The sequence below is a fragment of the Muntiacus reevesi genome, chromosome X, assembly GCF_963930625.1.
Source record: "Muntiacus reevesi chromosome X, mMunRee1.1, whole genome shotgun sequence".
Classification (NCBI taxonomy): domain Eukaryota; kingdom Metazoa; phylum Chordata; class Mammalia; order Artiodactyla; family Cervidae; genus Muntiacus; species Muntiacus reevesi.
In genome coordinates this window covers 142,609,094-142,629,267 of record NC_089271.1, presented here as the reverse complement: position 1 = coordinate 142,629,267, position 20,174 = coordinate 142,609,094, and the positions used below count along the sequence as shown (strand labels likewise).

General features: G+C 50.3%; 1 protein-coding gene across 4 annotated transcripts in view; it reads right to left on the bottom strand.

Moving 5' to 3' along the window:
• Window positions 1–865: 865 nt before the first annotated feature.
• TSC22D3 (TSC22 domain family member 3) overlaps window positions 866–20,174 on the bottom strand; it is a 64,316-nt gene continuing 45,007 nt past the window's right edge. For 2 of the 4 annotated variants that reach the window (XM_065914775.1, XM_065914774.1), the window contains exons 3-4: window positions 3,515–3,566; window positions 866–2,374 (exon numbers count right to left, since the gene is read on the bottom strand). In XM_065914775.1, coding sequence (XP_065770847.1) covers window positions 2,144–2,374; window positions 3,515–3,566 — 283 coding nt within the window. In that variant the 3' untranslated portion in view covers window positions 866–2,143. Of the gene's footprint in view, window positions 2,375–3,514; window positions 3,567–3,932; window positions 4,083–4,276; window positions 4,656–20,174 lie in introns of those variants that run through there. The other 2 variants (XM_065914776.1, XM_065914777.1) reach the window with 2 other exon arrangements.

Below are 20,174 nucleotides of genomic sequence, written 5' to 3'. Positions count from 1 at the left end.
TCCCTTGGGAAACTGGGGGGCTTAGACTACAGCTTAGGGCCCATGGTGGCTCCAGGTAAGGACATAGTGGAGGAGACAGTGAATGCCCAGAATCAGAGAAGTGGGGCCCAAGAAAGGGTGATGGGTAAGTAAGGATGCCTTCAAGGAGAGACAGAGGATGGAAGTGGAGTTGGGATACTTAGACTTGGCCATGCCCAAGGGGCTGCTGGGTTTTGTGAGCAAAATCTCAGCAGTAACAAGTGGAGCAGCAGAGCTTGAGAGCATCTCCCCTTGGGGGAGCGGGATGGGGTTTGGGCCATCGTGTATACTGTGTGTCCTTTTCTCACTGAGGCCCTCTTAGCTCCTTTTTCAGTGTCAGCGGTCTCCTGTGGGTGGTATTAAGGTAAATGTACTAAGTGATCTGGATGATGTTTCAGAAGGGGAGAGGCCCATTTGTGTTTATTTGGTTCCCCTCTTCTTGCTCCCTCACGTGGACTCCCTGCCATTTTCTTTTGGGGCCTTTCCTGGGATACCTTTCCTTCCAAATCACCCCTCAAGCTGAAGTTGTACATTAATAGTCACCTCACCACTCACTCCCAAGCTGCCATATGAAAGCAGGAGTGGGAGAGTGGGATGGATGGAAGGTTGGGTCCCAATTTGCATAATAGCTGTGTGACTTTTGGCAAGTCACTTCAGCGGGCTGAGTCTCAGCTTCCTCACCCATACAATGGTGGTGTTGTGACAGTTACGCAAGATCATGGCTGTAGCACAGGCCTGTCACTCAGGTGGTGCCCATGAACAGATGAGTCAGAAAAACAATGCCCCCAACCACCATTAGGGCCTCTACCACCCACTCTGTTTTAAGCTCAGGCGGACACCAGGTTTATTTTTAGAAAAAAAAAAAGAGCAAAGTTTATTGAAATTTCAAGCTACATTTGAAAAATCAAAATCCAAATCCTGGAGACATAACATCAGGATAAGGTGTTAGAAAGTGGGAAGTGTTCACTGCCACAGAACTCCCTAGAGACAAGCTCCCTGAGCACATCACCCAGGCATCATCAGGTCAGAGTCATTCCCTTGTCCATGAGAGGACACCGGCAAGCTAATCATTCTCTGCACTTGAAAGTTTTCCACAACCGTTAAAAACAAAACAAAGTTTTCAGATGACAAAGTCCCAGCTGATCTCTCAACCCCATTCTATGTAGTCAGCACCAGTGAATGGTGGGTTTGGCATTCAGAAGGGGACCTCACATGTATTCAGGGGACATATGGGGCAAAGGTTGCAGCAGCAAGGCATTTAGAGGCTGGCCCCCCTCCCTGCCTTTACTCTTCAGTTTTACTTAACCTAAAGGACAAACTGGATCCACTTAGTAAATGAACAAACCTAAGAATTAACCTTAAGAGATAAGGGACCACTCAATACTTCCAAAACTGGTTAGGCCCTTCAACACATAGGTGTATGTGTATATGTATACATCACTACACTAAGATACAGATCTAGCCCTATGGGTATATATATGCATGTATGGCTATATAGAAAAAACTATGCCAATACTAACCAAACAGAACTTTGTAAGCGGTCATCCCAAAGCCATAATCGCACACTGGGCTGTGCACAAAGCCATGCATTACATCATATTCACCAACAGAAGGCTGACTTGGCTCAATCTCTCCCAACTGTGACCCTGTCCTGGTGAGGCAATGGAGGAGAGAGAGGTTGCCTCTGCTTAAACCACAATTGGTTTCTTCATAGGACAGTTGTTGTCAGGTTGAAGCTGTTGAAGATGTCCATGGAAATGAAAAAAACAGACCCCTTAGACTTTCTGGAGCAAACGGGCGGCCCGTCTCAAACTACCTTTCTCCTTTGCCAGTTGCAGCTAAATTGCTCAGGCCCTGAGAGCCCACAGGGCGCAGCAGCATTAGAGGCTCACTGGCTTGGGGTGATGAGGCCCCATGCAACTCAGCCTCTAGAGACCTACTCTTTGTCAGGGGTCTGTCACTGGAGTGGACCCAGGTGGCCATGTCCTTGGGACATCTCTTGGCACCAGCTATGCTAGGTGTAAAGTTCTCCACGTGAGATGACGCTTGGGGAGCCAAAAAACAAACTGGAAAGAATTAGGTAGAACAAGTTTAGTGGCTCTGCCCACCCTGAGGACAGAGCCACTTACACCGCAGAACCACCGGGGGCCTCGGGGGTTTCTGGGGTTTCGGGAGCTGGCTCCTCGGGGCTCAGACGGGACTGGAACTTCTCCAGCTGCTCTGGGCTCGCCAGGGTCTTCAAGAGAGTATTCTCCCTCTCCAGCTGGGAGTTCTTCTCCACCAGCTCCCGGATCTGCTCCTTCAGGATCTCCACCTCCTCTCTCACAGCATACATCAGATGATTCTTCACCAGATCCTGTCCCGGAGGAGATGATGACAGAGGCATCTGTTAGCCATGGCGGCCCCTCTGCAGCACTGCGCCCTGGCCATCGGGGTGCCTGCTGCCTCTCACATCACTGACCACCATACTTCCCTCAGCATGCTGGCCCTGTGTGGCCCTGCTCCTCCTGCCCCATTCTCCCAAGCACCTAAAGCCACGCTCAGAAGAGCCGTGGGATCGGGGCCACGCCTGAGTTGGGAGCCCAGCTTTGAACTACATAGGATTCTCCCCCCATAAGTTTCTAATAACTTTCAAAGCTGGCCTCTTGGGAGCCTTTTGGGTGTGACTGGTGGTGATTCGCTCTATCTCCATTTCCACATAAGGTTCTGCTGCTGGCCCTGATCCCAGGGAACACCTGCAATGCACCCCCTACTGTCAGTCTGCTTGACACATCTTCACCAAGAGAAGAAAATGGGCTATTTTGGAGCCTCTCCCACTCCTCATAAGCCAGCATACTGAGCTGCAGCTGCTCTGCAGCCTGGCCAGACAGGACACTGGCCCTGGGGGAAGCTACCAGCATGGCCGCATCCTCTGAATTCAGATGACTGCACTGCAGGCAGAGAACAGTGTCCTTTGGCTCCAGGGCACAATGAAGTGGTTGCTAACTGCTTGATGCCCCAAAGCCCTGCAGCCACTGACTGCTTGGTGAGTATGACCTCTAGCTGGTAAGCAAAGGGAGAAGGGATTGTGGGGGGGGGGTGCTTTGCCTCCTGTCTCCTCCCAACTCCTGACCCCAGCCCAGGCTCTGCAGAGGCACTGCAGTGCGCTTACATCCAATGAGCTCTGGCCCCTGCCAAGTGTGGGATGTAGACAAATGCAGGTGTCTGAGCTCCCTGCCCTGCCATGGGCCCAGGAGGGAGCCAGACATGGCTGCAAAGCCCTGGGATTGGAAAAGAAGGAGGAGGAGGAAAGGAGAGGGCCCAGCAAGTGTGGACTGGAAATGCCCTAAAAGGTGCCATTCCTATGGGACTCTACTTAAGGCCTCTAAGGGGAGAGGAGACAGGCTGTCAGCTTCTCCAGGCTCTTGGCTTTTGCACCCACCCCCTCACCACTACCCTGAGTTACATAAGCAGAAGCCAGGTCTGGGGACGACAATGACGCAGTGATGCCACTCACCATGGCCTGCTCAATCTTGTTGTCTATGGCCACCACACTGGCTCCGGAGGCACTGTCAAAACAAAAAGGAAAGCGACCACGTTACCCACTTGGTTACAGTCTTAAGTACCTGGTAGTGGTGGCCACAAGGTCCTCCCTCTGCCCCAGCTCTTCCTCTCTACCGCAGCCCTGGCTGGGAGTTTCAGGCAATTGCCCCCAGGTCCCTCTCTGGCCCCTGCAGGAAGCTGCACCTCCCCACCCAGGCCGGCTGCCGGCCACTGCTGTCTGGAGCTCCGCGGGGAGCGGCGCGCAGGTCCGGGGGTGCACGGGCCAGCGTGGCCTGCTCGGCGACGTGCAAACAATGGGGACGCGCGGCCCAGCAAGTCGCCTGCTGCCAGCCCATTACGGCGCCGACCCACAAGGTCCAAGGCGAACCTACCGAGATCTGCAGCTAGCTAGGAATTCCTCCTCGGTTCAGAAGCTTCTGGCCTGCTCCCCAACAGCGCACGGCGCGCGCCCAGCCTCCCGCCCAGCCCTGCCGCCTCTGCCTCCGGCTGTGGCAGCTCGTTCTTACGGCGCAGCGGCCGCAGGGACGCTCCGACGGCGGATCCCAGCGCGGCGGTGACCCCCCCCCCCCTCCCCGCGTCCCCTACCTCCGCCCCTTCCCAGGATGCTGCACCGCGGGGAACGGGGGCCGCCGGCACACGGTTCGCTCGGAGATCCCGCTTGCAGCCCAGCCCCCGCCGCCGGCGCCCGGGCTCGGGAGCTGTGGCCAGCCGTTACCTGTTATCCAGCTTAACGGAAACCACATCCCCTCCAAGCAGGGAAGAGAAGAAGGAGATGTTGAAATTGTGCAGCTGATAGACCGCCACCTCCATGGGGGTCTGATACATTTCGGTGTTCATGACTCGGGCTGCCGGGGAGCTCTGGCCGGGCTGCGGGCTGGACTGGGCTGGGCGGCCGCCGGTGGCTGGCGCGCTGCGTGGGGCTGGGCTCTGCACGTTGGGCCCTGGGGCTAGAAGGGGGGCGAAGGCTGCCAAGAGGACCCAAAGCCGGGCGGGCGTTCCAGAGTTGAAAGGAAGTGACTCGAGGGGTGTCACCTAGTGTGTCACAAACTCCACGGCCGCCGGTCCAACCCAGACTCGGAGATATTTCGGCTCCTTCTTCTTTATATAGGAGGAGCCGGCTGCGTCACATGGCGTCAGGGGCCATGCAAATGAGTCCTGTACCAGGCTTTGTGGCCCAGTTAAACCACATCCCCTCCCTGAACCTTAGGCTGGGACTGTAAACAGTTCAGCACTTTCTTGTGCCAACTGGCATCTCCAAAGAGGGCTCTGGAGATTGGTAAAAACCAATCTGGAGCTTTCTTAGAGAAATGAGAAGTACAAATGCCATTATAGAAGCTAGGAAGCTTTGGTAGAGGGCGGCGCTGGTTTTAAAAGCTCTTCCTCAGATGTTAGCCAGCACACTCACCTGTCTTTGCCATGCGATCACAGGCTGCCGCCCTGGATACCCACCCTCACCACCAGTACCTTCACTCCTTCCTGCCACCTGCCTTCTTGGCCTCTCTCCTGCACACAGACTTTGTCACCTGCAGGTCCCCTCACCCAGCCAGCTTGCCCACTGGCTTGCCCCTATCCCCAGTACCTATCCACTCACCTTATCCTCAGATGTACCTGTCCATGTACTGACACATGCACAGATCTGTGGCATGCACAGACTAGCCAATCTGTATGTGCCAGTGTGTTTGTATGGAGGACACTGTAAGTGCTTAGGAACTCAGATGAATTGGGGAACATGCACAAGGGAGCAGCTGGGGGCCAGGCAGGTGACAGAGGGGATGGGGAGGAGCCAGTAGGGGAGTGGGCACTGCAGTGACCACAAGATGCCAGAAAATACTTTTTAAATTTTTTGGTAATGCCATGCAACAGGTGGGATCTTAGAGTTCTCTGATCAGAGATCGAACGCACTCCCCCTGCATTGAAAGCACAGAGTCTTAACCACTGGACCACCGGGGAAGTCCCTCATGTCCTTATTTTTAAAGACAAGATTTTGTTACTTTCCTAGAAACAGCGAATGACAACAAAATTATGAATCAAGGCTATATATAAACCATCCCAGGAAAATATCTGCCCTATGATGGGGTCCAGTCATATACAGGGTTACAGGGTACTTCACAGATTCCAAGTCACAAGGAGGATGAGGTGATTGTTACCTACTAAAAATTACACGTTTCCATCAAAATATATTTTCATTCTTTCTAGCCTCAATCTTAAAAAACAACAAACCAAACCATCAGAGGCTTGAAGTCCTTTTATCCTGCTCTTTCCTAAGTGAGGCCACCTAGTGGACAGAAGGAGAACTGCAGCCAGATGGAGCCATCTAGAGAAACAAGGATAGGTGACGCAACTGAGAGTATTATTTACACCAACTCAGGACCATAAGGAGAACATCAGGTTCCACCACACATACAATAGTTTGGATGAAGTTAGGGCCAGTACCCATGAATCAGTTTGTGATTCAGGCTATGGTCCAAATAAATATCTTAGTGCAATCATGCTATTGGAAAAGTACTGGGGTCTTCTTATCAGCAAACTTTAATATTTGCTTCAGGATATTTCTCCTAACCAGGTGCCTGGCACGAACACCCTGGCCAAGGCCCTAGTTAAGCCCAGTCTGAAGGCCTTAATTTTCTCTAAGCTGCCAATGCAGTTATGCCACCAAACAGCCAACATTTTTTAGCATAATGTGAAGCTCCCAATGGATTCTGTGTGCGTGCTAAGTTGCTTCAGTCATGTCCCACTCTTTGCAACCCCGTGGGCTGTAGCCTGCCACGCTCCTCTGTCCATGGAATTTTCCAGGAAAGAATACTGGAGTGAGTTGCCATTTCCTTCTCCAGAGGATCTTCCCGACCCATGGATCAAACCTGCATCTCTTATGTCTCCTACAATGTGGGTTCTTTACCACTAGTACCACCTGGGAAGCCCTCTATTGGAGCCCACCGGTGGTAATACATGGACAAAGATCATTCTATTTGCTAATGACTGACAAACAGGTCTACCCAAGCAAACCTACTGCACTAGCCCCAGATTGTGATTTTCTTCACCCCAGTTTGGCTGGCAGACAATCCCAATCTCAGGATATCAGGTTATCCTCAGGTCACAAACTCTCTGAACAAGGTGTTCACACTAAGCTGCGTGTAGTAGATGGGACAAAGTGCAAACTGTATTTATAGATCATCAGGAACATTAACTGAGCAAAAAAAAAAAAACCTTCTTAAATCTGGAGCTTAATCGATATTGGAATTCCCTGATATCTTAATCTGCCCTCTGTGTCACATAGAGCCTTCCTGGTTCAGAAAGGGTCTGAGCTGACCTTTCATTTGCTTGAAATCTTTCTTAAACTCACTATTGCTACCCACCTCAAGATTCCAAGGGAGATGATGAAAAGAAAAAAGAGAGATAAATAAGCTGGGTCAGGAGGAAAAAAACACCAACAGGAAAACAGGGCATAGGAGAGGAGAAAAACCGGCTCCTTTAATGGGAACTCCCTTATATGGAGAGAGAGGCATAAAATTCTAGGTAGTTCGGGGAGGGGAAAGCAAAGAGGTGAAGTTTGCTAGTGAGGCTGTGTTTGAACTGTACATTGTTGTTGTTGCTCAGTCACTAAGTCGTGTACTTTAACTGTACATTAATTATACTTCAATTAGAAATAAGCTCAGTTTGAGACCTGCTGACAATAACAGCTACCATACACTGAGCTTCAGCTATGGGCCAGACGCTGTGTTGGCTGAGTTACAAACCTGGCAGTGTAGGTGCTGTTACTGTCATTTTTACAGATGAAGAAACAGAGGGTCTGAGAGGTTACCTTGCCCAAGGTGGTGGCGCAGTGAATAAATTATAGAGCTGGAACTCCAGCCTAGGTCTTCCTGACCTAGAGACCAAGTTTGTTCTTACTACACTTACTAGTGGGGCAGGGAGTAAGTTTACTGAATGAGTGAATCAAGGCAGTTGGTGGATGTGTTGAAGGTGCCAGGAAAGCAGTGAGGGAGGAAGAAAAGGTGGGGGCAGACGAAGTATGTCTAGGACATCAACAGCATATGGGACCAGAAGAATATCCAAAGTGTCTAAATGAGCTTTATAAGAGGGCTTTGCTCACCTGCATTATTTCAAAAGGCAGCTACGAAGTCCTCAAAGAAAGCCCTCTCTGTCTAGAAAACTGAAACTATGAGTCCCACTAGGTGGCTCCCAGGATGGACTACAGAGCACCCCACATGAGGTAGGGAGTCTTGGAATAATAATCCAGTCAAACCAAAAGTTCCCAGGGCCCCACTAACTGATGCCCTTAATTAACTCTTTCCCCTCATTCCTGCTGTGCTCAGCTTTTAGAAGAATGAAACCAAGAGCAAGAAAACAAACTCATATCAGGGATGTAGTTTAAAAAAACAACTCGGAAAGAATGTCCCAGGTTCAGCCCACACTCAGCGGATCTCTCTCCCTTGTTCACCTCTAGTTTACCAACCGGTAGTGAGAAGTACTCCCCCTGAGGCCTCATGGTTCTCAGTTTGCAAATCGTGGCTGGATCCCTGGACCCCAGGATTTGCTAAACTAAGGCCACCAACCTAAATAAAAAACTGTCCCTATAGGAAGATTTTCAAACAGCAGGCATAAGGGAGATGCGGCAGGTAGTAGGGGGAGAGGGAGAAATTGGAGGAACCCAGAAGGCTTTCTGCTGAATCCTGGGCACACCAGAAAATTCCTCTGTCCAGAATAGTTGCACCAGACCTTGCAGTGAGTGGAAGTGTGCGTTGTATAGGGTATCTGTGATCTGAACTGATTTTTCTGAGTAAAGTGTTGATCCACGAGGCTGTCAGCATCTTTGTGCCCTGTGGACGTGGGCCCCAGGCAGGAAACAGTGGCCTAAGGATTCAACAGCACAGCCGCCCCAACATGTGTGTTTCCTGACTCCCTTTCTCCCATGCTGTGAGTTACATGACAGACTGGACTGAACCTCCCCCCCAGTCCCAGCACCCAGCTGATGAGCCAGCTCCTTTGCCGGCTCTGATCCTAGCCCTACAGCTGTGGGTTTCTGTGGTTAAACAAACACAGCTGACCCTCCCCCTCCCAGGGTGACCTTCTAGATGGAGGGCAGCAAGAGGAGGGTGGGTCAACTCCTCAAATCCCACCATCTCAGGTGGCCCTGGAGGTCACCTGAGGCTGGATGTTGAGACACTTGTTCCCTCGGAACTGGAAGAAGTGTCTCAACATTATCACCAGTCTCTTTTACTTCAAAAGCCAGACTCTCTAGGGCTGGAGCCCCTTCCTATTTTGGGTTCCCACAGCCCAGGAAGACGGAGAGTGGCCCGTCTGGGCCACAGAACCCGTGGGCAGGATCTGAGCACGCTGCTGAGGTGTGGGGACCAGATTGGGGTGGGTGCAGTAGGTTGGGGGTGGCAAGGAGGGGGAACATCTCACTTCCCTTTTTGTCACACTCGAAGTATTGTGTACCACGCAGCCCAGAGGAAACTATTTATAGGCAAGTCTTCCTTATTTTCTACAGGATATATTCCACCCCCAAGATTCAGCCCTGTTGCCAGCAAAACACAGGGTCTTGTGTCAGGAGACGCGGGAAGGTATGGGACTGGCCACCAAGAAAACGCTGAGTTAGGAGCCAGACAAGGAAATCATAAAGGCTGTTGAGCACCGGAGCGTCAGCACAGTTGATGGGGTGGCTGCAAACAACCCTCCCCACTTACTCCCCTGCCACGCTCCCCCTCCACCTGAAGCTCTGTTTACCCCTAAGTACTTACTTGTCCCTTTTTCTGAAGAGGCTGGGGGAGAAAGGAGGCTGAAATGACATCATTTAAAATTTGTCCTGGCTTCACTCTTCTCTCTTGCCCTCAGGTTCCACGTCAGGGGTGAGAGACTATAGACAGGAAGGACGCTGCCACTTACATGGTTACTTTGGCCTCATGGAAAATCCCAAAGTCCAGAAGGAGGGAAGCAAGAAGGAAAGACAGTGACAGACAAAGTGCCTTGTCCTCAGTGGGTCACGTGAACTGCCCCACATGGCTAGGACCCGACCCTGGGGGGCAGGAAAATGGGGAGGAGGATGCAGGCGAAGATGCAGAAGGCAGCGGTGGGATGCAGGGAGCCCAAGGGGAACTGTGGCAGAGAGGGACACTGTCTTGGAAAAGTGGCTCTAGCAACCAATTTGGGCCAAACCTTGGCACCGAATGGTGGCAGAAGCAATGAATTGTGCCTTTCAGCTCCCTCCGGACAGGGTCCCATGTGAGCTTCACAAACAATCTCCCAGTGACACTATGGATGACAGGCAGAAGCAAGTCCCATCTGGACAAGGCATTCCACCCTTCTGACCCTCATTCAAAGAAGCCAGAAAGGGCTCTTGTCAAATCACCTTGGTTGCCCCACCTTGGGTGTCCCACTTTGGGGGAGGGGCGCGGTTTGTCCTGGCATCTCAGCAAGACTGGAAGTGTTGGCAACGTTATCCAGGAATGCAGTTTAGCTCAGTGGATCTTAAATTTCATGAACCTTGTGTCAATATTTATGCTTGTCTCCCTTCTCCTTATGCCTTGCAGCTGGGAAAATTTACCTTCATAATTTTTCTAAGTTCTCTTCCCATTTTCCACTGTCCCCACTACCCATCTACAAGTATGAAAAAAAAGAATGTCAAATTCAGTAATGGAATACCCTTCTCCTCCCTCCTCCCCACACTAGTTGCCATTATCATTCAATTCAGTTCAGTTCAACTCAACTCAAATCAAAGTAGATTAACACCTATTCAAAGTACAAGGCACATTTTATGGAAATTTAAAAAAATAAATAAACAAACTGGTAGTACAGGTCAACAACTGTGCTTCCATCAACAATATTCTAGGCCTGTGGTGAATTCTGAAGTCTCCCTACTGGTTAGATCACAGTGAAATGTTTACTTCAGGAAAAAGCCTAGGGCTTCAGGGTGCTCAGGATGGCAGTCTGGGGTTTGAGAGGGCCATACCACCATCGTCACTCCATTCCCGAGAATTTGGCACGCTTGTTTTCTCCCCACCCTGTCATTTGGTCCGTGTCCATCTAGACAGGGATAACACAGCAGTTAGGGGCTTCCCTGGTGGCTCAGATGGTAAAGAACCCACCTGCCAATGCAGGAGACATAAGAGACTCCAGTTTGATCCCTGAGTTGAGAAGATCCCCTGGAGAAGAAAATTACAACCCACTCTACTATTCTTGCCTGGAAAACCCCATGGATAGAAGAGCCTGGTGGGCTACAGTCCATGTGGTTGCTATGAGTCGAACATGACTGAAACCACTTAGCACGCAACAGAGCAGTCATAAAACCTGGAATTTCCATGGGACCTAAGGCTCCTGTGACATGGTGATTGACAGTGCCAGGGTCCCTCACTCTGATTCCCTTCCTTTGTAAACCAAGGGGACAAAGCACAGGTCCTTAAGGGTCTCACAGTTGCCAGTGTCTTCCTTCTGAGAAGGGGGGATCTATGTTTAGCACGGGGAGCGGGGGGCGGTGGTCACCTCTGTCTGCCAATCTCTAGGTCTCCCTTCTTTGGCCAGCTCCTAGTGGTCTCATCCTTGTTCATATGGCCCTCCCAACTAGTGAGCATCTTCAGGTGGGCAAATAACCCCCCTCATCATGGCCCACCTTCTGGGAATCCCTGTGCTCGACAGCCTTCCCAGAGGTTGGGAGAGGAAGCAGCAAGAACACGGCCACTCTCCATGTTTGTTCATCTGCACCAGCCCTCCACCAGCTTCTCTGGGCCAGGGCGACCGACACTGGCTGGGCCTCTCCCCAGCCCTTCGGCTCTATGGAGTGGCCACAAGAGCCGAAATTCCAAGGCAAGCCATTTTTTTCTGGCAGTTGCTGGGGTTACTCTGAGTGGTATGTGAAGGACTTGCAATGATCAGCAATGCTCAGAAGATGAGAACCAGGAGGATCTTGTTGGGACGCTGGGCCAGCAGACGAGGGGCCTGTGAAGAGGCCAGGGGCTCTGAGGTGGAGCACCTGGCTCCATTTCGGGCCCCCGAGATAGAATGGGTGACCTCTGAAGTGGTCCAGGTTCCCTAGGGAACAAAACGCTAGTAATAATGCCGGCCTCTTCAGGCGCAAGGAGGCTCCCAGGCCAGGATGGGTAAGCATTATGAGCCTCCCCGGGCTCCCACATTGTACTCCTGAGGCCCTTGCTTAACTCACAGTGGAGCTATTCACAGTAGGCTCACTTAAGGTGGCTCCTTGATTCTCTGTTGTGGGACTCTGTGGGCCTCTGGCTCTCTAGCCACCTCCCCCCTCCCTCGGGTTTCCTGGATGGAAAGAAGGCAGCCCAGCTGAGGTGGGGCAATGGCAGGAAGGGGCAGGCTACACACTACTCCCCAGAACAGAAAGAAAGGAGAGAAACAAGGCAAGCTCCTCCCTGGACAGCCTCCCTGCCCCCACCCTCTCTAGCCATGGGAACTGAGCCAGGGAGCTCAAAGGAGTGCTAGGAGAGGTTAAGGAAGGCCCTCTGCCCAGGATTTGAGAACTGCTGACAAGGAATACACACACCTTATCAGGAAGAAAGAGCAGCACAGAAGCACACACACACACACACATTTATGCAAACACCCTTTCAGCCTTTGATGAAGTCTAATTCACAGAGAGGGGCTTCCCTGGTAGCTCATCTGGTAAAGAATCCGGCTGCAATGGAGGAGACCCTGGTTCGATTCCTGGGTCAGGAAGATCTGCTGGAGAAGCGATAGGCTACCCACTCCAGTATCCTTGGGCTTCCCTGGTAGCTCAGACAGTGAAGAATGCAACTGCAATGCAGGAGACCTGGGTTCCATCCCTGGGTTGGGAAGATCCTCTGCAGGAGGGCGTGGCAACACACTCCAGTATTCTTGCCTGGAGAATCCCCATGGACAGAGGAGCCTGGCAGGCTACAGTCCATGGGGTCACAAAGAGTCAGACATGACTGAGCGACTAAGCACAATTCACAGAGAGATAGGCAAGCCCAGGGCATCATTCAATCTCAGCTGATGCCAGCTTCCCCGTGACCCCAAAGGGGTAGTAAAGCAATAGGACATGGCAAGGTGGCAGGGCAGGATACTCTAGACCCAGCCATAATGTCACAAGCCACAGCCTCTACTCTGACATCCAAGAATGACTGAGTGCTGTGCAACGGTCATGGGTGGCAGGGTCTTGGGAGTGGAAGTCAGGGTGGTACAGGGGGAACCAGCTTGATACTACACACTGTTCACCGGCTGCAAGGAAGTGCTGGTGCTGCCAGGCCCACAGTTTTCAAAGAGGTCAATTACACATTCAAAGAAATAATAACAAGCACCATTTGTGTACCATCAATCATATGAATGCCTAAGAGATGATTCCTGCAGGCTCCTCATGAGATCTGGTCTAGGGAGAGCCAGTCCTGGCATATACATCATATGTGACTGACGATCTGAGAAGTATGATTTGAATGGCACTGAGGAAAATTTCCCCTCAGTCCAAGCTGTTTGCCTGACCAGACTACTGCAGTGCCTACAAACGTCACCCTCCGATTCATACCTTAGAGTTCTAATGGAATTCTTTACACTTTGAGGAATTAGGAATTTTTTTCCCCAAGCAAAAGCCCTGGGAGTGCCACATTCTGCCACTATCAATTACAAATATTTAAATCGGGATGAACTCAATTTTTGTATTACTTTCAACAGAGTGGTCAGTGGTCAATCTGCATCAGAAGATGAGTAAACACAGCAGGTACACCTTGCTGGTGGGCTGCGGAGGGCAAGAAATGGGTCCAGAAGAGGAGAATATGGATGTCTGTGGATTGGGGAGGGTCCTTTCAGGAGATGTGGATGCAGCACTTGTGGCTCCAGTCCATGGAACTGCTTTTGGGAATCACTGGCCTACAGGTGAGAGCCACGGCAGGGTCTACCTGAAGAGTCACCATAATGCCAGTCACCATGACCCACATTGTATCACACACCACGATGGGGTTGAGCACTGTTGTTCAGTCACTCAATCATGTTCAACTCTGTGACCCCATGAACTGCAGCAGGCCAGGCTTCCTTGTCCTTCACTATCTCCGGAGTTTGCTCAAACTCATGGCCATTGAGTTGGGGATGCCATCCAACCATTCCGAGCCTAACTTCTGTTCAGTCATCTCCTTTCCTGTCCTGTTTGGCTACCTCTTCCCTCTCATTCCTAAAAACTTGATCAGAAAATGAATGAGAGCCACTGTTAGAAAGATAACCCCAATCTGCTCTGATTTATAAGTCAACCTTTGGCAAATTTGGCCTCTCCATTATGAGGAACAGATTGCTTCTGAGACACTACCCAGCTGTTGGTGGGAACTCTTGGCCTGGGAGGTTGGAGGTATGGGGGTGGGCATCAGGGCAACAAGGGAGAAGAAGAACCTGGAGAGAGGGTGAGAATGAGGAGGGGCTGCTTTTTTCCAACAGCACAGTCTGGTCAATTAACCAGCCCTACCTCCCTTCAACAAAAGCCAGCTCTCCTCCAGCCCTGTGACTGTCACTGCCTGGTCAAACATGGATCCATTCTGAGGTTGACTGGAGGGCTGTGACTCACTGCCCTCTCAGGAGCTTGCTGGGCTGACTATAAAAACTGGCCAGGATCTCTGCCAATGTGCCCATGCCCACCCTGAGCCAAGCCTTGCTCCCCCTGCCCCTACCACCCCCATCCCATCCCATGGCTTGCTAGCGCTCCCCTGGCCAGGAGGGCGCCCTTGAGGTTCACTGACTCCCCCTCTCCCCAGGGAGAGCAGAAGGGGAATTCACTGCTCTCTGTGGTATGCATCCGGCCTGTGTTTTGGTATCTTATTTTATTTTTATGTTTAATTTACACTGCCTGCTAGGTTTGGGGCTTAAGTAAACAAAGGCTATGTTTCCCCCAAGGCTTGGACTTCCTGGTTCTCTGTCAGCAACCAAGTGACCCTTTTAACCTCTTACTCCTTGAGACAGGCAGTGTTGGGGGCGGGGTTGGAAGAACAACATACTTTGCGTCAAAAGCCTGGAAATTCTTAGTGCCAGCCTGAAATACCATCCCCTCTCCCTTCTCCACATGAATGTTAAGTCCCGAAGCTGCCTTACCAAGTATGGACTGCTTTTAAAGGGCACTGTAAGAGTGTAAGGGTAAAGCACAAGAAAAGGAAAATTCAAAGTATTCACATTGATTTTTTTTTCTTTTGACAGATGTCTTTGTGCATGCTAAGTCGCTTCAGTGATAAGCCGCTTCAGTCGTGTCTGACTCTGTGCGACCCCATGGACTGTAGCCCACCAGGCTCCCTGTCCATGTCACTCTCTAGGCAAGAGAATGGGTTGCCATGCCCTCCTCCAGGGGACCTTCCTGACCCAGGGATGGAATCCCCAGGGGTTGAATCCTCATCTCTTACTTCTGCATTGGCAGGCGGGTTCTTTACCACTACCACTACCTGGGAAGCCTGATGTGTTTGTGCCATCAAGCAAAGTCAGAAGAGCCCAGGTCTTGGTGGGTGGAGCCTTGGCAGTGAGCAGCCTTAAAGGCCTATAGATGGAGCACAGCGCGTTGGACCTGCCCGGGAAAGGCTTCCTGCCAAAGCTCATACATCTTAAAAAATAAGAGGAACACTGGCCCCTATGTCCTAGAATAGAGCTCTAACAGCAAAGTAACGAATTCTGGTTAACAGTTCTGACATCCTGTTGTTTACTAAAACTAATAATACCATGGCGTTTGTTGACAGAGTTGCAGAAGAACTAAAGTAAACATGGAAACTGAGGAATGGCCAAGTGTAGACAATTACTAACTCAGCAGTTGAGAAGACGGAGTTTCTCAGACACTCCTTGGACCTCTTGGGGCGGTGGGGCCTGAGCACAGTTAGGAGACAATCCAGATGCATCTGTCATCTCGTTGGGTGATTTCTCTCCAATAGTAGGCTGCTGCAATAACGGGCTTGGTCCAAGGAGTTGAGTCCTCAGACAGAGAGTAATAACAAGAAGAAGTGAGAGGGACTCTACCAGTGCGCATGGCAGGGGAGGGGCTCCCTGAGAAACACGGCTCTAGCACCCGTTTTAAATGAACTTGGCTGAGTAATATTCCATTGTGTATATGTACCATAGCTTCCTTACACAATGGAATATTACTCAGCCATTAAAAAGAATTCATTTGAATCAGTTCTATTGAGATGGATGAAACTGGAGTCCATTATACAGAATGAAGTAAGCCAGAAAGATAAAGACCAATACAGTATACTAATGCATATATATGGAATTTAAAAAGATGGTAATGATAACCCTATATGCAAAACAGAAAAAGAGACACAGATATACAGAACAGACTTTGGGACTCTGTGGGAGAAGGCGAGGGTGGGATGTTCTGAGAGAATAGCATTGAAACAAGTATACTAGCAAGGGTGAAACAGATCACCAGCCCAGGTTGGATGCATGAGACAAGTGCTCAGGGCTGGTGCACTGGGAAGACCCAGAGGAATCGGGTGGAGAGGGAGGTGGGAGGGGGGATCGGGACGGGGAATACATGTAAATCCATGGCTGATTCATGTCAATGTATGGCAAAAACCACTACAATATTGTAAAGTAATTAGCCTCCAACTAATAAAAATAAATGAAAAAAAAAAAATAAATGAACTTGGTCAAGTAGGAAGAAAACATATCAGAAGGCCAGAGTTCTTTTTCCACCTTACTCCCAGACCCCCTGGACACTTAGAAGGCTTCTAAATATGAAGGGCCATGTGAATGTGGGGTAAGGGCCCTGTCCCCAAACACTGCTGGTAAAATGGCTCATCAGATGAGCAACCTTATCACTACTCTTTCAAAGTCTAGCATTTCTAACTTCCTGTCCAGTTCCAGTTTGTTGCTGCCATGGTTTCACAAGTTGGGGCTACTGCCTATGGGGAGGGGGATAGTGCGAGTGACTGATGTTCAAATGGGAATCAGCAAGTAAAATGTAGTCTCTTGAAGGTCTTAGCAATCCTTTCCTGCTTGGACAACTTGTAACCTGCATAAAGTTTTGGCCTTGAGAGTCTCTCTCCAGGCAAGAACACTGGAGTGGGTTACCGTTTCCTTCTCCAGGTGATCTTTCTGATCCAGGGATCAGACCTGCGTCTCCTGCACTGCAGGCAGATTCTTTGCTGCTGAGCCACCAAGAAAGCCCCAAATGGCACCAGCAGTCAGTAATCACCAGGACTTCTAGTCTTTCAAGCAGGACTAAAGGCACAGTCAGATAAGAACATGTCCACCAGAAGTGGGCAGTGCATACATTCTCAAGTGAGCAGTAACTGGCTTTCTAGACTAGAATACAAGCTCTCTGAGGGCAGAGGCTTATCTTATTCAACACTGTATCCCTCAGAGTTTGGCCCAGTGCCTGGCACACAGCCTCAATGTCATACACCTGTGCTTAATAAGTAAGCAGAAGGTTTAGATAAGTATTTGAATTTGGCTCATGGCCCCCACAGGGGAGAACTATAGGCAAATTCATGAATTTGCTTCCTGTTAATATTTTAATTTGGTGACAATCATTGTCAGAGAGCAACTCTGCAGTTAAAAACACGAAAGACCTGTGAAAATCAAACATACTTGGAAAACCCAACCCAAACACAATCTAAGTGGCCATTAATGACCTGGAATCAAGGCCTGATCTCTTCAATAAAAAGGATAATTCATCCATGTGTGCGTGCCTGGCTCTGTGCAAATGCTGGGACTTTGGTCACTTTCCATCTTTAGCTGGAGGGGGTGGGTCAGTTGGGAACAGGGCACCCACAGGGAGCACTAGAGGGTGATGAAGCCCAGGAGGAGGGCAGCCAAGTCTCAGCTGGCAGTAACATCAAAGAGGGATTTCAGGCTAGCAAGCCTGATTCTGAGCGAGTGACAACCATATAACTGGAATGATGTGCAGTGGGGTGGGGGTGCAGATAAAAAACCAATCCTGATTAAAAATACCCTAATGTCCTCCAACATAGAGGAAATTTTCACCACTAATGTCACCCTTGGCTTTAAAGTCTTGAGGATCCCTGTTGAAATGAAAAGTCTTTCTCAGAGGGAAACTTTCATTTTTCTCAGGGAAGAACATGATGACCTGCTCAGTGTGGTCTGAATATAATTACTTTATTTGGAGTACTAGGTTAAGTATTGAAAATGAGTTGGGGGGCTTCTGGGATTAGTGACCCAGGCTGACTAAGTATAGACTGGGCCTAGGTGAGGCCTTACAATGGGTCCTGGCTAACTGGTGGCCTTGGGCTTTCAGGGGACAGGCAAATGTGCCCAAATATTCCTGAACTCACTGTAAATAAACCAAACTGCCTGAGTGGGCACGTCTGAATAGCAGAGTTTATGACAAAGGAGCTTGTTTTCTCCTGCTCTTCTTGGTAAATACAAGCAAAGTGTTCTGCAGAGGCTGTGAGGAACAATCATACATATGTCCAAGCCCTACTGGGGATATTTATTTTCAGTGCTCCTTGTGCAGGGAACCTGGTTTGCGTGCTCATCAAAGAATCCTCCCTGGAAATCTCCTCCTCAGGTCCTACCAACTCGCTGATAAATTGACACAGGTGAGAAACTGACTCCGAGGAAAGCTCTGTGACTGATAAGGGGTACATGGGTTCTCCTTCCCTGGGGTAATTTCTTTTTTACTAAGAGCCTCCTATTAACCCCAGGGAATGAGTCCAGTACAGAGAATGCCAGGCAGGAGGTCAGGTCGCCAGGGGAGCTTTCTTTGGCCATTTTCTTCCCCTCTCTGTTGGTAGCTGTCTTCTCTGCCTGTGTAGCAGGCGGCCCTGGTGGCAGACACGATACTCACACCAGAGCTGGCCAGGGCAGCCCTTGCCCCTCAGCACCCCTCCTTCCTGCCCTTGTAAAACTGGCAAAACCTCAGCCCCAGAATCCCACTCAGGCGAACTGCCTGATACCAGGCAGAGTTGGGCTGATGGAGGGAGCAGGGGAATAGGGCTGGGCAGCAGCCCCCAACCCCTGTGGCTCTGTTGTGAGGCGCTGACAGCTGGGAGAGGACCTGAAACCAGTTAGCTTGGGGCTCCCAGCCAGCAGTGTATTTTCATCTTGTTTTGACTGGGACTGTCCGCCTCTGTGTAAACACGTCCATATCAAGGGGAAGAAAATGTAGAGCAGCTTAAAATAGGTGGGTGGAACACATCCCACCCATGAATCACCAGCTCAGGGAATGCCCTGCAGGTGGGCCTTGCTTTAAGCAAACCTGACATGTGAAAACCTCAATTCAGCAAGAGGGCAGGAATGCACAGCTGTTAGGTCTTGACCTATCACTGGGAGATCTCACAGCCACATCTGGTCCAAATAATAACATCAGTAGTTCCTGTGTACTGATTGCTTAGCGGGCGCTGTGTTAAGATTGTATCCATTAGCCTTTTGAACCTTGTCAATAGCTATGGATAGTTGACAGTAGTAGGAATTGGGTATCAGATTATCTCAGGCCCATTTTGTGGATGAGGAAACTGAGACTCAGACAGGTTTAAGTGACTGTGCTATGTGCTAAGTTGCTTCAGTTGTGTGTGACTCTTTGCAACCCTATGGAATGTAACCCACTAGGCTCCTCTGTCCATGGGATTCTGCAGGTAACAATCCTGGAGTGGGTTGCCATGCCCTCCTCCAGGGGATCTTCCCAGGGATCAAACCTGCATCTTCTGCATTGGCAGGTGGGTTCTTTACCACTAGCGCCATCTGGGAAGCCCCAGGATAGTTGATAGTAGGAATAGGGTATCGTATTATCTTAGGCCCATTTTGTGGATGAGGAAACCGAGGCTCAGACAGGTTTAAGTGACTAGCCTAGGGTTTCCCAGCTAGCAGTTGCAGAGGCGAGACATGAACCTTTGGTGTGTGATTCTAAACTCCAGGCTGTCTCTGGCTGGGGATTTCACCTTGTTTTGAGATTTCTAAGCAGGGCTGCATTCTAGGCAACGCCCATTTGCACTGAACCCCCTTCATCACAGTTCACAGGGGAACTGTTAATAGGCCTTTATCAGGGTTAGGGTGGGGAAGCCCCCAGATTGGGGCTGGTTCTTTCCACTGACTAAAAGACTCCCATGGGGAGGGTGGCCCTACCGATATGCCAGGATGGGATGGATGTGCATTTCAACTCAGGCCTGGCAGACTGGTTAAGGCAGCAGTCCCCAACCTTTTTGGCACCAGGGACCGATTTCATGGGAGACCATTTTCCCATGGACTGGGGGTCGGGTATGGTTTCGGGATGATTCAAGCACATTATATTTATCGTGCCCTTCATTTCTAATCTGATGCTGCCAATGATCTGAAAGGAGGTACCAGTCCACAGCACAGAGGTTGGAGACCCCCGGGGTTAAGGACAACTGCTTGACCGGACACAGGGAAGGCCCCTCCTAATTGCAAATCAGTACAAACTACTCCCACAGCAGGCTGGGGCAGGGACAAAAGACTCAATATAATCCAAGTAGAAGGAAAGGCCAATTGTAAACACATATTTTTGAAACAAAATGTCACTGGTCAGTGTTGATGTTGGTGCAGGGCTGGCCTCCAGGCTAAACTGTGAAGAAGGAGTCTGTGTTCAGAACCTTCCCGCTTCCTTTCCAGGTACCTTCCTCCTGCCTGTCCCTGCAAGTGACCTGTGCCCTCTTGCTACCTAGGGTTCCATGGGGCCCCTCACTAATGTTTGGAGGTGCCCTGCC